Source organism: Chiloscyllium plagiosum, unplaced genomic scaffold (genome assembly GCF_037043375.1).
Source record: "Chiloscyllium plagiosum isolate Xiang-an unplaced genomic scaffold, Cpla_swu_hap1 HiC_scaffold_5, whole genome shotgun sequence".
NCBI classification, from domain to species: Eukaryota; Metazoa; Chordata; class Chondrichthyes; order Orectolobiformes; family Hemiscylliidae; genus Chiloscyllium; species Chiloscyllium plagiosum.
Genome location: NW_028270143.1, coordinates 124,625,490 through 124,646,994, shown reverse-complemented (window position 1 = coordinate 124,646,994; position 21,505 = coordinate 124,625,490). Strand labels below are relative to the sequence as shown.

The 21,505-nt window shown below is 41.7% G+C and overlaps 1 protein-coding gene and 1 long non-coding RNA gene across 6 annotated transcripts in view; one reads left to right on the top strand and one right to left on the bottom strand.

The window, feature by feature from the left end:
• Positions 1-1,934: 1,934 nt before the first annotated feature.
• On the bottom strand, positions 1,935-4,901 carry LOC122550168 (uncharacterized). Its single transcript, XR_015757137.1, has 2 exons — positions 4,813-4,901; positions 1,935-3,216 (listed from the first exon to the last, which is right to left on the bottom strand). It is a non-coding gene; the product is annotated as an uncharacterized LOC122550168 (long non-coding RNA).
• A 101-nt stretch (positions 4,902-5,002) lies between these two features.
• dlec1 (DLEC1 cilia and flagella associated protein) overlaps positions 5,003-21,505 on the top strand; it is a 185,372-nt gene continuing 168,869 nt past the window's right edge. For 2 of the 5 annotated variants that reach the window (XM_043690852.2, XM_043690850.2), the window contains exons 1-4: positions 5,315-5,425; positions 16,710-16,840; positions 19,623-19,715; positions 20,805-20,945. In XM_043690852.2, coding sequence (XP_043546787.2) covers positions 16,733-16,840; positions 19,623-19,715; positions 20,805-20,945 — 342 coding nt within the window. In that variant the 5' untranslated portion in view covers positions 5,315-5,425; positions 16,710-16,732. Of the gene's footprint in view, positions 5,184-5,314; positions 5,426-8,103; positions 8,133-16,709; positions 16,841-19,622; positions 19,716-20,804; positions 20,946-21,505 lie in introns of those variants that run through there. The other 3 variants (XM_043690851.2, XM_087987630.1, XM_087987631.1) reach the window with 3 other exon arrangements.

The following is a 21,505-nucleotide window of genomic DNA, read 5'->3' as shown; positions in this document are numbered from 1 at the left end:
TCACTCTAGAAAAAGACAATGTGATCAAGGAGAATACGGAGATACAGGCTACTAGGCTAGATGGGATTGAGGTGCATAAGCAGGAGGGGTTAGCAATTATGGGAAGTGTAAAAATAGTTAAGTCCCCTGGGCTGGATGGGATTTATCCTAGGATTCTCTGGGAAGCCAGGGAGGAGATTGCTGTGCCTTTGGCTTTGATCTTTATATCAAAATTGTCTACAGGAATAGTGCCAGAAGACTGGAGGATAGCAAATGTTGTCCACTTGTTCAAGGAGTAGAGACAACCCTGGCAATTTAGACCAGTGAGCCTTACTTCAGTTGTGGGTAAAGTGTTGGAAAGAATTTTAAGAGATAGGATTTATCATCTAGAAAGGAACAAGTTGGTTAGGGATAGTCAACATGATCTTGTTAAGGGTAGGTCATGCCTTGCAAACTTTAGAGTTCTTTGAGAAGGTGACCAAACAGGTGGATGAGGGTCAAGCCGCTGATGTGGTGTATATGGATTTCAGTAAAGCATTTGATCAAGTTCCTCGTGGTAGGGTATTGCAGAAAATAGAGGCATGGGATTGAGGGTGATTTAGTGGTTTAGATCCGAAATTGGCTAGCTGAAAGACAGAGTGGTTGTTGATAGGAAATATTCATCCTGGAGCTCAGTTACTAGTAGGGTACTGCAAGGATCTGTTTTGGGAGCACGTTGTCATTTTTATAAATGACCTGATGAGGGCATAGAAGGATGGGTTAGTAAATTTGCGGATGACAGTAAGGTCGGTAGAGTTGTAGATAGTGACGAAGGATGTTGTAGGTTAGAGACACATAGATAAGCTGCAGAGCTGGGCCGAGAGTTGGCAAATGAAGTTTAATGCAGAGAAGTGTGAGGTGATTCACTTTGGAAGGAGTAACAGGAATGCAGAGTACAGGCTGATGGTAAGATTCTTGGTAGTGTAGGTGAGCAGAGAGATCTATGTCCATGTGCATCGATCCCTGAAAGTTGCCACCCAGGTTGATAGGGTTGTTCAGAAGGTATACAGCAGGTTAGCTTTTATTGGTAGAGGGATTGAGTTTCAGAACCAAGAGATTATGCTGCAGCTGTACAAAACTCTGGTGTGGCCACATTTGAAGTACTGCGTACAGTTCTGGTCACCGCATTTATAGGAGATGGAAGCTTTGGATCAGGTTTTAGAGGAGATTTTACTGGGATGTTGCCTGGTATGGAGGGAAGGTCTTATGAGGAAAGGCTGAATTCATTAGAAAGAAGTTTGAGAGATGACTTAATTGAGACACAAGGTAAGAGGGTTAGATAGGTTGGACAGTTTTAGCCTTTTTCCTCATGGCTAGCATGAGGGGATATAGCTTTAAATTGAAGGGTGATAGATATAGAACAGATGTCAGAGAGATAGTTACTTTACTCAGACAGTAGTAGGGGTGTAGAACTCACTACCTGCAACAGTAGTAGACTCGCCAACTGTAAGGGCATTTAAATGGTCATTAGATAGGCATATGGATGTGAATGGAATAGTGTAGGTTAGATGGGCTTCAGATTGGTTCCACAGGTTGGCACTACATCAAGGGCTGAAGGGCCTGTACTGCACTGTAATGTTTTAATAGGAAGGGTTTAGAGGGATAGGAGGCAAATGCTAGCTGGCAGAACTAGATTAATTTAGGATATCTGGTTGGCATGTATGACTATTTGTTGCACAAGATGCAGAACCTCCTCCTATGTTGCTAGGTTTTTTTGGAGTCTTCTGTTAATATAAACTAAACAAAAGGAAAGCCTACAGTCAAAAAAGGTGATAAAATGATGAGATAGTGATTTATGGAAAGAAGGAATCATAGATTTCAGATGGAAATCATAAAGTTAAGATTCTCCAGAAGTGTGCAAAATAATTCCCAATTTCTGTCTTTTAAACCCAGGTTGACAAAAATCATGTTCCAGGTTTTTAAACCTTAAAAGAATTATTGTTTATTATGAACAGTTTAGGAATCATGAATCATTGGTAGAACTCTTACTGAAAACTCTAAACACTATAGAAACAGACACACACAAACCATCAAGAGATGTTACAGATAGAGGAATAACTGGCAAATCAGTTCAGTGGTCTGTTTGCAGGATCTGCTGATGGTTCTTATGTTGAAGAGAATGCTGCTGGTCGGTATTTCTTCTCTAGATGTTTTCACTGGGGTGCAGGAGGCACAAGGTGCAGGTTCATTCTTACGGAAGGTGTCTAAGCTACTAATATAAAAAGTCACACCTTACAGCAACTGCTGAAAAAATGTACTGGTTTTCTTCAGGCTTGAATTAGCATTTATTGCAGAGAGCATCAAAACTGCAGAGGCCTGCTGGCTTCTCTATCTTGTTCCAAGCAGTAAAAGGTTCAGTTACCTGACAACCAATCATATCATTGCTGGTAGGCAGACATCAATAACTGATCATAGACTAATCAGCTACTTGTAACCAACCAGAGCTCCATTTCTACATTAGCCTTCTGTTGTAGTTTGTTGGCAAACTACATTTCAGTTACAGTGGGATAAAGTGTTTACAATGCATGCTAGGTGATTTGCTTTCAAAACAATGCAGCAATACTTTGTTTTAAAACCACTTTTCTCATTTCAGTTCACAATTAAAGGTACAGAATAAAAAGACATAGTATTTTCAGTGTTTAAGGCAGCATAGAGAATACTTGCCTTTATTAATCAAGATTGATTACAACAGCAGGGAGGTAGAGCTGTACAGAACTTCAGCTAGACCACAGGTACAGAATTGTGTGCAGGTCTGGTCACCACATTCTCTGAAGGTGTGACTGTATTAGACAGGGTGCAGAGGAGATTCACCATGATGTTACCCCTGAACAGAGCATATTAGCTATGAAAGAGAAGACTGGAGTGGAATGTGTTTAGAATTTGCAGGAAGACAAGACTTGATTGAGGTATACAAAATTATGAGGGGCATAAACAGGGAGAAACCTTTCCCTTGAGCGGTGTCAATGACCAATGTAGACTGGTTTATTGTAAGAGGTAGGAGGTTTAGGATTCAAAGGATGTTGGATATTTGGAACTCTATCAGAAAGGGCAGTAGAGACTTGAATTCTCACCATTCAAGTAGTATTTAGAGGAGTACTTGAAACACACCTATACAATGTAAGGCTACTGGCCAAGTGCAGATTCACTTTGATAAGTGCTTGATGGTATAGATTCAGTGCTGAAACATCGAACTCAGTGCTGCAAAAGACAAAAAAAAGATTTTCAATCAACATGTTCATAAATGTTGTGAAATATCCCTGGGCAAGAACCTACATCTTCAAAAATAACAAGACCATGAGATATAGTAGAAGCAGAAGCTAGTCATTCAGCCCATTGAGTCTGCTCTGCCATTCAGTAAGATCATGGCTGATGTGATCATCAGCAATTCCAGTTTCCTGCCACACAGCTCTTGATTTCCCCTTAATGATTAAAAAAATAATCTACCTACCTCTTCAACATACTTAATGACATTCTCAACCATCCTCTGCAGCAAAGAATTTCCATAGATTCACTATTCTCACTAAGAGCTTCCTTTTTATCTCTGCACTGGGTCACCACAAGATGACCAGTTCTGAGGATGGGACATGTAAATATATTTCTTACTTTAAAAACGGAAGGCTGGCTGTGACTCTGGATGGATTCAGTACTTAAAACTGTGGTGGCTCTGTAACTCAAGCAGGGGGCGTGGCCACGTGACGTCCCCATTTTGAACTCGGAAGAGTGCGGGGCGTGGCTACGTGACGTCCCCGTCTCGCACCCGGAAGAGTGCGGACTGGTCACGTGACGTCCCGTTTCGCGCCCCGGAAAGGTGCGGACGGGTCACGTGATGTCCCGTTTCGCACCCCGGAAGAGGGCGGGCGATCACGTGACGTCCCGTTTCGCGCCTCGGAAGTGGGTCGAGGAGGCCACGTGATGCCCCATTTCGCGGGCAAAAGAAGGTCACGTGGGGTCGGACAGCTAGGAATGCGAGGAGGCGGGGAATGGAGTCAGACTAACACCCAATCAGAAGATAATTCTACCTCAGTGTTTATATGACGTTTTTTATTGTATGTATGACGTTTTTTATTGTATAAAATACTGGGGCAGGGACAAAACGAGGTCTTTTCTTTTTGAACTGGCATACTTTTGTAGTTTGTCAGGGACAAAGGGGTTTAGACCCAGAGCTCTGAATGCTTTGTTTACTTACTGTGTAAAATAAATTAAGAGTGTGAGACCGAATATCTTCTCCTATTGCTTCATTTAAAAGAACACGCAGGACTTGGCTCACACATAGAAGAAAGTAAGTTTGTAGATTGAGCCAAAGTCCAACAATTACCAGACTTGGACCTGTAGATTTCATCTGAAACTTTATTGCTGGAACAGCACAGCAGGTCAGGCAGCATCCAGGGAACAGAAGATTCGACGTTTCGGGCACATGCCCTTCTTCAAAGGGCATGTGCCCGAAACGTCGAATCTCCTGTTCCCTGGATGCTGCCTGACCTGCTGTGCTGTTCCAGCAATAAAGTTTCAACTTTGATCTCCAGCATCTGCAGACCTCACTTTCTCCTGTAGATTTCATCCCCTATTGATTCCCCCCCAGTCTTTTCTTTCTTTGTGATAAGAACTTCAGCATCTGGAGCAGATGTTGAGGTCTTACCTCTGAGCCAGGGCTGCCTGCTCCTTGGCTGTGTGCAGCATCACTGAACAGGTTGAATAGCAAAGTGCCCAGAAATACTTTTTAGTATGATATTTTTGATCGGCAGGTTTAAAACACAAACAGACATTCCCTTTAAAAGGAAATATGGAAATGACCACCTGATCCAGTGAGCTCCCTTTACTTAGCGGCCCGCTGCCTCCTTCTCCAAAATGGCGGCGGCGGCGGCGGCGGCGGCGGCGGCGGCGGCCTCCTCCTCCTCCTCCTCCTCCTCCCTCACGTCATCCACACGCCCATTGGGCAACACCTCAAAACATTAGCCAACGCAGTCGAGAGATTGCGTAACACCGCCTCTTTATGGCATGGCGCGGCCAACCAATCCCGCCCACTATTCGCGGAGCAGCCAATAATAATGAAAAAGCCGGACATCGCCCCCAACTTATTGGATGTCTGTCAGCCGCAGGACGGCCAATTGGACCGAGAGATGCGTTTTGGCCATTGGACAGCCCGCGTAATGACGTCCAATGACAAGGTAGGTGCTTGCAATCCCTCAGTGTGATTGGTTGGTCGTCGGTCCCGGTGACGTAATTGGGTAGCATCGGCATCCAGTGAGATGTCAGTCATGGCGGTCCGTGCCTGGTTGCCATGGTAACCGCTGTCAAACAGACATGATGGTGTGGGCCGGTTGGAATTTGCGTTTTCAATGAACTTTATCTGACCGAGGGAGAGGGAAAACTTGGGGAACCTCGCCCAGGCTTTCGCATTCTGCAAACTGTGTGTATTTATCAATTTATCACTTTACTATCTGGGAGAGGATGGCCATGACTCTTTGGATCTAATATGGTCTGTGCTCGTTAGCATCAGAATAGAACATGATGCAAAACCTCCTGTTTACAGATGCAGAGATAATTTTCTTTTTTAATGATGTGGAGGTGCCGGTGTTGGACTGGGATGTACAAAGTTAAAAATCACACAACACCAGGTTATAGTCCAACAAGTTTAATTGGAAACACACTAGCTTTCGGAGCGACGCTCCTTCATCAGGTGATGGTGGAGGGCTCAATCCTAACACACAGAATTTATAGCAAAAATTTGCAGTGCGATGTAACTGAAATTATACATTGAAAAATTGATTGTCCGTTAAGCCTTTCATCTGTTAGAATACAGTGATAGAGTCACTTCTTTCACACAGATGCGCACAGAGACACCCACACACACCATTACAGACACACACACTCACACATGCACCTCCTTACAGACTTAAGACACTCTGCACTCACTACACACACACACACATACACACTCTCATACTTACAACCCCCAACTCAGGCAGACACACACACACACACAGACCGACAAAGACCCGCATGTACACATATATTTTGTGGGGTGAATTTGTACTTTCAGGGTTGCATTGTACTTTGCTCAAAAACTGCACGCATTTATGTAAAACTCTGTTATCTCATTTTTTAGATTAGAATCAATCTAAACATCATGGCATAGACAGAGAACACAGGGGGCCAACACCTTCAACATATTGTCTAGCTATCACCATTGTTAACAGCTAACCCGAGAATGCAACTTTTTTAAAAAAAGTTTTTGTGATTTACACATGAAAGAAGTGAAACTATCACTGTGTTCTAACAGATGAAAGGCTTAATGGAAAATCAATTTTTCAATGTATAATTTCAGTTACATCACACTGTAAATTTTTGCTATAAATTCTGTGTGTTAGGATTGAGCCCTCCACTATCACCTGATGAAGGAGCATTGCTCCGAAATCTAGTGTGTTTCCAATTAAACCTGTTGGACTATAACCTGGTGTTGTGTGATTCTTTTTTAATGGTAGCCATGATGTGGATGAACCTGTGTTGGACTGGGGCGGACAAAGTTAAAAATCACACAACTACCTGATGAAGTAGCAGCGTTCCGAAAGTTAGTGCTTCCAAATAAACCTGTTGGATTACAATCTGGTATGTGTGATTTTTTTTTTAACTTTGTTTTTAAAAAGTGCTTATGGTTAAATAGCTAATTGCAATATTGTAAAAGTAAAGTCACAACATCACCATTTTATCATTCATCTCATTCGAGATAGATGACTGGTGGTGAGTTTAATCAGGATCACCACACCTCATGGTGTCCTCGCCAGTTTGGGAATTAAACCAGCATTGTTGTCATTCAAACTAGCCATCCAACAACCTGAGTTAACTGAACCCCCCAATTTTAGTAGCCGGTGCAGTGGTTATGATTTCATTGAATGTCAACACAGGTTCAAGAAGCTGAGTGACCTCTTCCTGCAGCTAATCCGTGTGTTTGTATGTAAATAGGTTAACTGAGTGGAATGTGTTTGATAAAGTGCTACATAACAGACTTGAGTGTAAAGGCGCGGCAGTAGCAGAGCCAGGTCCTCCTGGTTGCAATGTAAGTATGGGTTCAGCACTGGACCTGGTATTGGCAGCCCGTCGGTGGAGATGGGCTTAGCAACAAAGAGATGGCGCCTGAAGAGTAGCAATTTTGATCTTGGTGATCCGGTGCAGGTGAGTGTGGCGCTGGAAAGGCACAGCAGGGCAGCGAGCATCCAAAGAGCAGGAGAGCCGAGGTTTCGGGCATAAGCCTTTCATCAGGAGTGGGGATGGGGAAAGGGGGTTAAGAGATAAATAGGAGGGTTGGGGGAAGGTAACTGGGAAGGCAATAGGTGGTTTCAGGTGAGAGGTGATAGTGATAGGTCAGAGGAGAGGGTGGATTGAATAGGTGGGAAGGAAGATGGACATATAGGACAGTTCAAGAGGGCGGAGTTGGAGGATGGATCTAGGATGAGGTGGGAGAGGCGGAGATAAGGAAACTGGTGAAGTCGTTGTTGATGCCATGTGGTTGAAGGGACCCAAGGTGGAAGATGAAGCATTCTTCTTCCAATTGTCGGACGGCTTGGATTTAGCAATGGAGGAGGCCAGTGCATGTCTTTGGTGGAGTGGGAGAGGGAGTTGAAGTGGTCAGCTACAGGGCGGTGGTGTTGTTTGGTGTGTGTGTGTACAGGAGACCATATTGAGAGTAACGGACACAGTAGATGAGATGACCCAGTGAAATTTAAGGAATGGCGATATATTTCTAACTCAGGATGATGAGTGGCTTGGAGGCGAATTTGCAGGTGGTGGTGTTCCAATGTATCTGCTACTCTTGTTATTCTAAATGGAATTAGTTGTGGGTTTGGAAGATGCTGTCTAAGTATCTTGGGTGAATTTCTGCAGTGAATCTTGTAGATCATACACGCTGCTGCTGAGTGGTGATGGTGGATGCTTGTGGAAGTGGTGCCAATAAAACAGGCTGCTTTGACCTGAATGGTGTCAAGCTTCTTGAGTATTGTTGGAGCTGCACCCACCCAAGCAAGTGGTTTGGGGAAGGGGAGGGAGGTGGAGTCTCAGTCTTCCAACTTACTGTTGACTTGTTCCTTGCAGATGGTGAACAACTTTTGGGGAGTCAGGAGGTGAGTTACTTATCACAAAATTCCTAGCCTCTGACATGCTCTTGTGGGCACTTTATTTTTGTTGTGAGTCCAGTTGAGTTTCTGGTCAATGGTAACCCTACAGGATGTTGATAGTGGGGGATTCAGTGATGGTAACACCATTGAATGTCGAGGAGCAGTGGTTAGATTGCCTCTTATTAGAGATTTATTGGAGATGGCCATTGCCTGGTCTTTGTGTGCCGCAGATGATACTTGCACTTATCAGCCCAAGCCGGGATATTATCCAGATTTTGTTACATTTGATCATGGACTGCTTCAGTACCTGAGGAGTTATGAATGACACTGAACATTATGCAATAATTTCTGACATCCTCACTTCTGACCTTATGCTGGAGGAAAGGTCAGATATAAAAGGAAGGATATAGAATTGGCTGAGTAATAAGAAATGGATAATTTTTGGGCTAGAGGAACATTTGTAGTGAAGCTCCCCAGGCATCAATATTGGAACCCTTGCTTTTTATTGTATTTATTATTGACTGAGACCTTGATGTGGAGAGCACACCTCAATGTTGTCAGATGATACAAAACTTGGAAGCATTGTAAACTATGAAGACAACAGTACAGAACTTAAAAAGACAAATTATTGGAATGGATAATGGGTAGTAGATGAATTTAATGCAAATGTGTGGTGATGCTTTTTGGATGGAGGAACATGAGACAGACAGTATATAATAAGAGATACAATTCTAAAGAGGGTGCAGCAGTGAAGGGAACTGCGTGTACATGTACATTGGTCATTGAAGATGGCAGTGAATAAAGCATACAGTATCCTCAGCTTTATTAGTAGGGACATGGAGAACAAGAACAAGGAGGAGATGCCGATTTTTTATTTAAGATTTGTTAGACCTCATTTGTCGTATTGTGTACCATTCTGGGCATCACTTATGGGAAGGATGTGAACTTGTTTGAGAGAGTGCAGAAGAGGTTTCCAAAGATGAGAAACATAAGTTATGAGGATAGTTTGGCAAAGGTGGGACAATGATATTTCAAGAATAGAATGGTATTTGGAGATTTGATTGGTGCATTCAAAATCCTGAGGGGTCTGGTTAGAGTAGATTGGGATTTGTAAAAAAAATCAGGAACAGTGGGGATGATGTCCAATGGAGAGGAGTAGTGCTGGATGGAGAAGGAAGTTGATATGAGTAGGGAGACGATGGATGAAGGTGATAAGAAGAGAAAGACAAGAGTGAAATATGGGAAAGGGAATGGAAAGGTGCAAGAGGGGATAGATTGCTGAACAGGGAGGAAAGGGAGCCTTTGTTCATTAGTAAATATTTAATACCTTGGGAACACACAGATATTGTTTCTACTCGCTAGGGAATCTACAATGTGGGACACAGCCTTAGGATAATGGAGAGAACATTTTGGATTGCTTTGCGGAGAAATTTCTTGAAATGCTTGTAAATCTTTGAAATTCTGTCTCAGAGGATTATGGATACTTCATCTTGAAGGTTGGGAAAGACAGTTTTTTGATCTCTCAGGAAATCAAGGAATTCTGAAAGTGGGCTGGAATATCGAGTTGAAACTCAAGATCTGCTAATAGAAACACAAAAAGTAGGAACAGTAGTGGTCTGGTGAACTTCTATTGCACTCTGTCATTGGCAAGTGTATCCACCCTTAGGTGAGGAGACCAAAAACTGCATTCAGTATTCCAGGTATGGTCGCATTAAGTCTTGCAGTACAATATCCTTACTTCTGTAGTCAAGCCTTGCATTTATGGAATGAGGAAGTGGTAGAGGCAAGTGCAATTATAACATTTAAAAGACATTTGGATAGGTACATAGATAGGAAAGGTCCAGAGGGATATGGGCCAAGCGCAGGCAAATGGGACTAGTTTGGTTTGGGAAATTTGGTTGGAGTGGATAGATTGGATTGGAGGGTCTGTTTCTGTGCTGTACAACTTGATGACTCTAAGATTCTATGAGCCAATATAGGCTAACATGCCATTTACATTTTTAATTGTTTGCTAAACTTGCATGCTAGATTTTAGTGACTCATGAACAAGGACACTCATATCCATTTGAAAACCAATACTTCCCAATCTCTCACCATTTGAGAAATACTCTGTCTTTCTGTTTATCAACCACATCTCACACTTACATTATATTCCACCTAGCATTTCTTGCCCATTGACATAGCCGATCAAAGTCATTTGAAGCTTCCTTGCTTCCTCCTAATAATGCAAATTCCCACTTAGTTTTGTGTGATGTGTGTGTTTAGAACAATACATTAGGCCCCACATTGAAAATATTTAAGTAGCTTGTGAATAGCTGTAGCCTCAGGACTGATCCATGGAGATTCTTTTCATCTATTTCAGTCATTAGCTTCTTTTGTAACCATGGTTGATTCAATATTTCTATCGGGTTTTTGTGCCTTAGAAGATTATATAATTGTTGTAGACCTTGTAATACCTACTTAAATACCAGGCCTTACCTAGCTACCAAATACTGTCTTTACTTAAGGATACCGAGGAAAGGTCATCGACCCGAAATGTTAACTCTGATTTGGTCATGAAACAGCTGGTAACTAAATATTCAGGGGTGTGTGACCTCACAAAAGATCAGTTAGGAAGTGAAGGATGATGTGAGCCTTGTTATCATGAGATGTACTTGGCACGTTAGCAGGCAATGATCTTGGATCAGATGATGTAGCATATGGCTAGTAGTAAGAAATACCAAAGGGAAGATGAATGTAGGCCCCTTAACAGTTGATCAAGTCTCACTGAGAGTATATAAAAAAGGTATTACATTAATCACAGGTGACTTTAATCTGTGTGTAGATTGGAAAAATAAAATTGGTATAGGCACCATGAGGAAGAACGCAGAGTATATTCAGGATGGTTTCTTAAAATAATAGGTTCTGGATCCATTCAAAGATCAGGCTATTTTGGATCTGGTAATGTGTTAATGAGGCAGGTTTTATAAATGATCCTAGAATAGAAAACCCTCGAGGGAAATGTGACCATAACGTGGTAGGATACAGCATTCAGTTTGAGACTGAGAAACTTGGGTCAGAAGCAATTATGCTAAACTTAAATAAAGATAAATACTTGGGAACAAGGATAGAGTTGACTGGAGTAGACTGGGAGTTAGAGTCAATACAGTATGGAAACAGACCCTTCAGTCCAATCAGTCCATGCTGACCATATTACCAAACTAAACTAGACCCACCTGCTGCTCCTGATCCATACCCTTTCAAACATTTCTTATTTATGTACTTATCTAAATGTCTTTTAAATGTTGTAACTGTACCTGCCTTCACTGCTTCCTCTGGAAATTCATTCCACACATGAATCATTCTCAGTGTAAAAGAATTGCCACATCCTTTTACAATCTTTCTCCTCTCACCTTAAAAGTATGACCCCTAGTCTTGAAATCCTCCGCCCTAGGGCAAAGACACCTGGTATTCACCTTATCTATACCCCTCATTATTGTATAGACCTCTATAAAGTCATTTCTCAACCTCCTACACTTCAGTGAAAAAGCCCCAGCCTTTCCAGCTTCTCCTTCTAACTGAAACCCTCCATTCCTGGCAACATTCTGGTAAATCTCTTCTGAACGCTTTCCAGCTTAATAATATCCTTTCTATAACAGGGAGACCAGAACTGGACAGAGTACTCAAAAGGATGCCTCACCCATGTCTTGTATAACCTTAACATAATGTCCCAACTCCTATGCTCAAAGATCTGAGCAATGAAGGCAAGCAAGCTAAATGCCTTACCACCCCATCTATATACAAACTTCAAATAATTATGTACTTGAACTCTGAGGTCTCTGTGTTCTCCAACACTGGCCAAGACCTTATTTGCACAAGTCTTGTCTTTGTTTGATTTACTAAAATGCAAATGTTTTAAAAAAACTAGTTCATGACTCATTGCAAAGTTATATCCAAATGAGGAAGGAGGATTCTAGGAAGAAGTTCAATCAACTGTGGCCAAACAGTGATGCTAAGGACAGTATCAAAATGAAAGAAAAAAAAACAATGTGGTAAACATTAGTGGTAAATCAGGGATTGGCAAAGTTTTAAAAGCCAACAAAAGATGACCACAAAACTTGAAAAAAGGGAGAAAATTAACTGTGAGGACAAACTTGCAAATATCACAATATATATTTTTCTTAAATATATTCTTTAAATGTATGCAAAGAGAGGAAAGAGGCAACAATGAGCCTAGGGTCCTTAGATAATGAGGCTGGGGAGCTCAGGGGAGATAGAGGAAAGGAATAAGCACATTAACTATCACTGGAGAAAAAAAGTTCTATAGAAACAAATAGGGCTGAAAGCGGATAGGTTCCTGGACTTGATGGATTTGAACCTAGGATTTTAAAGGAAGAACCTTCAGAGATTGTCAGTGTACTGGTAGTAATCTTCCAAGCATCTTTAAATTCTGGAAAAGTCCCAGAGGAGTGGAAAACTGCCAATGTAACACCATTGGTAACTAGGCAGTTGACTTAACATCTGTCATTGAGAAATGTTAGAGTCCTTTATAAAGGATGTAATAGCAGAGCATTTACAAACATAATATAATCAACAAAATCACATCGTTTCAGAAAAAGGAAATCAGGCCTGTCAAATTTATTATAGTTCAATGAGGAGTTAACACGTGTTGATCAATGGGAACCAGTGAATGTAATATATTGAGACTTTCATACGACATTTGATAATATCAAATAAGACACTTTAAAAGAATTTATTCACAGGATGTGGGTGTTGTGGCCTGGGTGATTAAATATATTCAAGGCAGAGATAGATAGAATTTGAATCAATAAGGGAATCAAGGGTTATGGAGCAAAAGCAGGAAAGTGAAGTTAAGAATTAAGACCATAAGACATAGGAGTGGAAGTAAGGCCATTTGGCCCATCGAGTCCACTCTGCCATTTAATCATTACTGATGGCATTTCAACTCCACTTATCCACACTCTCCCCGTAGTCCTTAACTCTTTGTGAGATCAAAAATTTATCAATCTCAGACTGAAAAACATTTAACGTCCCAGCCTCCACTGCGCTAAACTTCAAGTTTATTACACAAAAGAAATGAAGATAAAGTAGAATAAACATATTCATTTACATGTAGCACAAGTTTTAAAGATGTTGAAACACATGGTAAAAATACAAACTCGTTAATCCCACAGCAGCCCGTAGTAGCACTCAAACACCAGAAGGACAATAACATAGAGTCCTATAGCACAGAGACAGGCCTTTTGGCCCTAAATGCTCCATGCCGACCAAAATGTCCATCCACACTAACCTCATTTCTCTGCATTTGGCCCATATCCTTCTAAATGTTTCCTGTCCGTGTATTTGTCCAAATGCCTTTTAAATGTTGTTAATGTACCCACCTCAACCATTTCTGTTGGCAGGTCATTCCATATGCCTAACCACTCTTTGTGTAAAAAAGTTGCCCCTCAGGTTCCCTTTTATTCTTTCCCCATGGTAGGCTACTGCAGAAAATACGGAGATATGGCATTGAGGGTGAGTTGGAGGTTTGGATTAGGAATTGGCTGGATGGAAGAAGACAGAGGGTAGTAGTTGATGGCAAAGTTTCTTCATGGAGTGCCGTCACTAGCGGTGTTCCGCAAGGATCTGTTTTGGGACCATTGCTGTTTGTCATTTTTATAAATGACCTGGAAGAGGGGTTAGAAGGTTGGGTGAGCAAGTTTGCGGATGACACGAAAGTCGGAGGAGTTGTTGACAGTGAGGAAGCATGTGGCAGGTTACAGCAGGATATAGAGAAGCTGCAGAGCTGGGCAGAAAGGTGGCAGATGGAATTCAATGTAGCTAAGTGCGAGGTGATTCACTTTGGGAAGAATAACAAAAAGATGGGGTACTGGGCTAATGGTCGGATACTTGGTAGTGTGGATGAGCAGAGGGATCTTGGTGTCCATGTACACAGATCTCTGAAAGTTGCCACCCAGGTAAATAGTGCGGTGAGGAAGGCATATGGCGTACTGGCTTTTATTGGTAGAGGAATTGAGTTCCGGAGTCCTGAGGTCATGATGCAGTTGTATAAGACTCTGGTACGGCCGCATCTGGAATATTGTGTGCAGTTTTGGTCGCCATACTATAGGAAGGATGTGGAGGCATTGGAACGGGTGCAGAGGAGGTTTACCAGGATGTTGCCTGGTATGAAAGGAAAATCGTATGAGGAAAGACTGAGGCACTTGGGGCTGTTTTCACTAGAGAAAAGAAGGTTTAGGGGTGACTTGATTGAGGTGTACAAGATGATTAGGGGGTTAGATAGGGTCGACAGTATGAACCTTTTCCCGCGTATTGAGTCGGGTATTACAAGGGGGCATAGCTTTAAATTAAGGGGGGGTAGATATAGGACTGATGTTAGGGGTAGGTTCTTCACTCAGCGAGTCGTTAGTTCATGGAATGCCCTGCCAGTAACAGTGGTGGACTCTCCCTCTTTATGGGCATTTAAGAGGGCATTGGATAGGTATATGGAGGATAGTGGGTTAGTGTAGTTTAGGTGGGCTTGGATCGGCGCAACATCGAGGGCCCAAGGGCCTGTACTGCGCTGTATTCTTCTATGTTCTATGTTCTAACCTTAAACTGATGCTCTCTAATCCTCGATTTCCTAACCCTGGGAAAAAGACTGAGTGCATTCAACCTATCCATGCCACTCATGATCTTATAGGGTTCCCCCCTTAGTCTCCTACACTCTAAAGAGAAAAGTCCTAGCTTGTCCAATCTCTCTCTATAACTCAGACCCTTAAGTTCTGGCAACATCCTTATAAATTTTTTCTGCACTGTTTGCAGTTTGATAACAGCCTTCCAGTAGCAAGGTGACCAAAACTGAACACAATATTCCAAGTGTGGCCTCACCAACACCCTGTACAACTGCAAAATAACTTCCCAACTTCTATACTCAATGCTCTGCCTGATGAAGGCCAGTTTGCCAAAAGCCTTCTTCACTGCCCTGTCTACCTGTGACTCCACTTTCAGTGAACCATACACCTGAACTCCAAGGACCCTCTGTTCCACTACAATCATTAGGGCCCTACCATTCACCATGAAACTCCTATCTTGATTTGACTTTCCATAATGCAAGACCTCATACTTATGGAAATTAAACTCCATTTGCCATTTCTCAGCCCACATCCCCAGCTGCAATTTCTGAGAACCTTCCTCACTATCCACGATGCCACCTATTTTAGTGTTATCTGCAAACTTACTAATCGTGCCTTGTATATTCTCATCCAAATCATTGATATAGATAACAAACAACAATGGACCCAGCACAAACCCCTGAGGCACACCACTAGCCAATACTCTTGTCAATCCTGCATGGGGTTTGACTTAGCTGTGACTTTAATTTCTGGACGTGAGAAGCTTTCTCCATGATATATCATATTACTGAACTTAAACTTTCTCAGCTTTACATATCAGGTTCAGTGTTTTAACCAGTCACTTCTGATTTGGAGCTTTTGAACTAAACTCTTAACACTGATGTAATCTCTTTCTTAATAGTGCCTCCCTTTCTACAAAACATTTTTTACATATCCAACTTCTACGAAGATGTCTGCAAACTTCCTAACTGAAATGTAAATTTTTTTTAAGCTTTAGGTATTTGTCTGAAACCAAACAAAAAATTATAGAATCTTTTATCTGAAAGCGTAACGCACTATACTTTGCATTTTACTTAGTTCACTTGTAAGCTGTCCCATTGATTGCACAAAGTCTCTCTCAAATACTGTGATTCAAAGTCAATCACCATGGCTGCAGAAATGCTTACAAGTTAATATTAAATCTCTTCAGACACACAGACCAAACCCAAACACCACTAGTTCAAAATCCAAACTCATAAATGAAAGATATTAAAATATACCTTGGGTTATGGTGTTAATCCTTGTTATGTGAACTTTGCAGGAAAGGCTGGCATAATTTTCCATCCTGTAGCCACTGAGAAGGTGGTAGTGAGCTTTCCTCTTGAACTGATGCAGCCTTTCAGCTCGGAGTTCATTGGTTCCGAGATTCTAACCCAATGTCAATGAAATGAAACTAGGGATCAACGAGAAATGTAGGTGAAATTGAGGACTGCAGGTGCTGGAGATTAGAGACAAGATTAGAGTGATGCTGGAAAAACAGAGCAGGTCAGGCAGCATCCAATGAGCAGGAAAATCAATGTTTCAGTTCCTGATGAAGGGCTTCTGCCCAAAACGTCGATTTTCCTGCTCCTCAGATGCTGCATGACCTGCTCTGTTTTTCCAGTATCACTCTAATCAACAAGAAATGTGACATTGCCTGTGTCACCCACAACCTAAGAAGAAATACATTGCAAAAATAAAGCGTGCATTGCTGAAAGTCTTTCAACACACAGACATTCACTCAGCATGATCCAAGGAGCAGGTATATCTTAGTCAGGAATCTCCACAGTACATAGACAGTTCCGAACAAAGAGAAGTGGAACAGGAGTGTCGTTACAACACAGAAGGAGACTATTTAGCCCAATGAGCCATGTCAATTTTAGTAGCTTTCTTTTCATTCCTGTTACATCTCTTCCTCCTTTCCCTAATAATTAAGACAATTTTTTTTTAGGTTGCTGACAGAATATTTGTGAAATGCTTGAAGAGGAGACTGTGGAAAAGATTGGTTCCAATTCAGTGGAAAGTGAAATCTCTCTGCTGCAAACCCCAACACCACAAAATTCAATTTCAGAACTGACAAAGGTAAAATAGACATTAGATTTAATGGACTTTGAGGAATAGATAAACGATGAAAGACCTGGACACTTTTTTTCCCTTTACTAGCTTACCTCTTATGGAATTCCAGTGGCTGGAAGATTGTACAAGTTCCCACTGCAAAAAAAAGAGGTGCTCTCAGAAATAGTACATTGAGTTTTGCTTATTATCTTGATTGATCAACTATCTTGAAAAATAATTACCACTTGGATATTTCAGTAAATAAATTTCTTCTCTTCACCAATATATCCATAACAAATTAAAATTATAATGTTGGTGTTGTTGTCTTGACAGTAGAATCTCACTGAATTGAATTGAATTGAATTTATTGTCATGTGTACTGAGGCACAGTGAGAAGCTTTGTCTTGTGAGTAATGCAGGCAGATCACAGAGTTAAATAGCATAAGTAAGTAAATAGTAGGTAAACATTGACAAAAACAAAAACACAGGTACAGGTGAATGTTAAGAGTTTGAGAGTCCATTCAGTATTCTAACAACAGTAGGGTAGAAACTGTTATGAAACCGGCTGGTGCGTACCTTCTCCCCGATGGTAGAGGTTGTAGAAAAGCATTGCCAGGGTGGGATGGATCTTTGAGATCGCTGGCGGCCTTTCCTTGACAACGGGCCTGGTAGATGTATTCTATAGATGGGAGGTTGGCCATTGTGATTGTCCGGGCCGAGTTCACCATCTCTGTAACCATCTTCAATCTTGAATGGTACAGTTGCCATACCAAGTAGTGATACATCCAAACAGAAATGCTCTCAATGGCGCATCTATAAAAGTTGGCAAGGGTATTCGCCGTCACGCCAAATTTCCTCAGCTGCCTGAGGAAGAAGAGACGTTGTTGAGCCTTTGTAACCAGTGTATCCACATGAAGAGTCCAAGAAAGCTTGTTGTGGATGACCACTCCCAGGAGCTTGACACTCTTCACTCATTCCATCTCTGTGCTATTGATGTGTAGGGGGGCATGAGTAACATCCAGCCAACAGTCAATAATGAGTTCCTTGGTTTTGCCAGCATTGCAAGCTAGGTTGTTCTCAGCGCACCATTTATCCAGGTCTTTCACTTCCCGTCTGTAGTCTGTTTCATTACCATCTGAGATTCGACCAACTATGGTGGTGTCATCAGCGAACTTGTAAATGGTATTAGTCTAATATTTGGCAACGGAGTCATAGGAATACAGCCAGTACAGTAGGGGGCTAAGTACACACCCGTGGGGGGGCTCCAGTGTTGAGTGTTAGTGAGGATGAAATATTGTCCCCAATCTTCACTGTGGGTCAGGAAACTGAGGATCCAGTTGCAGAGAATGGGGCTTAGTCCGAGATCATTGAGTTTATTAATCAGTCTTGAGGGGAAAATAATGTTGAAGGCTGAACTGTAGCTGTTCTTGGTGTCAAGATGTTCTAGGGAGGAGTGAAGGGCATGTGATATGGCATCTGATGTGGATCTGTTGGTCTGATAGGCAAATTGGAGTGGATCAAGAGTAGTGGGGAGGCTGGACTTGATTAATGCCATGACCAGCCTTTCAAAGCACTTCATGATCACCAAAGTTAGGGCCACTGGGTGGTCGTCATTGAGCCATGCTGTGTGAGCCTTCTTAGGCATAGAGATGATGTTGGCCCTCTTGAAACAGGCAGGGACAGTGGCCTGCTGCAGGGAGATGTCTGACAAGACCTCTGTCAGTTGATCTGCGCATGCTCTGAGTGCACAGCCTGGTACTCCATCTGGTTCCGTCGCTTTCCTTGGATTCACACAAAGGAAAACTGATCTGACCTCAGCAGTGCCTGTTGGGACAGGTTCATAAGTATTTGTTGGAATAGGTGTTACCTCTCTGCCGAAATTCTGCTCAAAGTGAGCATAGAAGATGTTGAGATGATCTAGGAGGGATGTGTCGTCGTCTGCTATCTTGCACTGTCTCTTTTTAGAACTGTGATGTCATTTAGTCCTTGCCATAGTCGTCGGGTGTCTGTCTGGGTCTCTAGTTTGGATCGGTATTGGTCCTGAGTTGTCTTAATGGCTCTGTGAAGGTCATACATGGATTCCTTATATTTGAAGCACTCCTGATCTGGAGGGTCTCCTGCTCTGAAGGCCTCACGCCTGGTTTTTAGCTTTCTTTGTGCCACTTCAGAGTTCATTCCCGATACTCATTGACATCATTATGACCGAATGATGTCACAGTCAGTCCAATGCTGCCTTGATGACTAGGGCAGTCACTCTCACATCTGTTCTTGAATGCAGCTTGTTTAGTTCTGCGTTAGAGCAAAGTCCATAATGAGGTCTAGAGCTGAGAATCTAGGTTAAGCATTGGCAAGTTATTGGTAAATTAGTGCTGCTTAATAACAATTGATAGCATGCATATTGCATGTTAGTATTTATGTGTGAATGCAAGTTGTCTATCTATAGATATTTGAATTTGTTTGTTGGTTAACATAAGATAGGATGTAGCCAGAGGAACTTATTAACTAAGAGAGGGATTGTATAGATTTAACCCTTGGTCAATAAGAAAGCAGAAATATGGCTCAGCTATAAAAACAAGACAATAGATAATGGTGTGATGGTTGCATTTATAAATTACTTGCATGACCTCAGATATCCCGAAGAATTTTACATCCATGCCTTGGAACACTTCACCATAATGAACAGTTTTGAACACTTCCTTCAGAAACAAGCAAATGTCAATCATTTTCTTTTACAGACACTGAAGATTATATTACTTAAGTAGGAAAAAAGCTTTCAATTATTGTCATTTCTTTTTCTTGTTCCTGTCAGGATGTCTGTGAGCCATATGAAAATGAAAATGACCAGGCTACTTCTTCAGAACCGTTTATGTACAGACACCGGCCAACATCAGGAAGAACACAGGTGAAAAGACATTAAGTTAGTGTAGTCAACCAAATCTATCCTAGTCTTTAGGTGGAAAGAACTTAAAACAACATGGTATTCAGTGTACCTAATATCAAGATTAAGTGTGTCAAGTAAAGTCAATTACTCTAGTGCGAAGAATCAGAACAAGACATTCTAATATAGCTTTAATGATTCTCATTAATATACTAACTACTTATTAGAGCTATTGGTGAGGCGTCTTCTGGACTTCTGTGTGCATTTTGGTCACCCCGCTTTAGAAAGAATATTATTAATTTGGAGAGAGTTCAGAAAAGATTTACCAGGATCTCGCCAGGAATGAAGGGACTGCTTTCACAGGAGCATAGGAGGTTGAGAGGTGACCTTACAGAGGTTTATAAAATCATGAGGGGTATAGATAAGGTGAATAGCAAGGGTCTTTTTCCTAGGGTGGGAGTGTTCAAAACTAAGGGACGTATTTTTCAGTTGAGAGGAGAAAGTTTAAAAAAGGACATGAGAGTGATTTGTGTGTAGAATGAACTGCCAGAGGAAATGGTGGATGCAGGTACAGTTACATTGTTGAAAAGACATATGGATAAGTACATGAATAGAAAAGGTTTGGAGGGATATTGACCAAATGCAGACAAGTGGGACTAGGTTAGTTTGGTCAGCTGAATTTATTGGATTGAAGGGCCTGTTTCCATTTTGTATGACTTTATGACTCTGTGGGCTGAAACCAAAGTCAAAAGTGGTGAAACTTTTATAATCAACCAGTGGTATAACCAATTCATCAAGGCTTGCAGCGGACAAAATAATTAGTTGTTTTAGGATTTCTCTTACCTTCCTGTCAGAATAAAATGCAGAATCTGTCAATTGTTCTGCAATCATTTTTTTTGTTCGGTAAATGCACCAGGGAACCATTGCCCCTCCCCCCCACCCCCCCTCATTCGTTTCATTTAAAAAAGGCAATGTTTGGATAAATATCTTCAACAGCATGTTCCTTTTTTCCAACAATATTCAACTGCTGGTCTATGAAGGGACTATTAATCCAGATTGCTGAAGAAATGTGTGATCTTGCAATATGTCTCACTTTCTGTTTTTGTCAAATAGGACATTTCTTTTTTATTGGCAAGTATCTTTAAGGATCTTTACACTGGAGGAGTTATTGGAGAGGACATAATAAAGAACCTTTTGAGGTCACGTGGTGGAGATGATGAGTACCATGAGCAATTTGTGCAACAGCTTCAAGAGGTACGATCGCCTTCTCCTCCTTTCATACGTTCCCTTCATTTTACAAGGTTCCCTTTTAAGTGTTTCATTTTCTACCAAATTGCACATGATTGCTCGCCTCTTTCTCTCTTGAAGATGTTCACTCTTTCCTCAGCGGAGCACATTTGCTACTGCAGTTCTTGACCAACTGACCATAGAGCAAATGTTGAGGCTCTGAGTGCCAGCAGTGTAACCCACAGTGAGAAGCTTGATGGGTGAGCTTAATGCAGCTCTCCTTGGTGTCCAAAAAGCTTGTCATTTCCAGAATGAAGTAACTGAATGTTTACTGGAGCAGGAACCCTTCTTAATTTTCCACTCTTTATCCCAGAGCCTGTTGCCATGTAAGGAGGCTGTCATTCTAACTGAACTGAGAACAGATAACAGAGATCAAATCTGTGTGTCTGTACCTTACCACTTCAGGTACACTGTGAGTGGGGGTGATGTAGGCTGGCTGTTTGAGTGGAGGTCCTCTAATGGCACACTGTTTTAGGGTTATTCACACCTGCCTTTCTGCTGCCATGTTCCCTTTCCATCTGTTATTC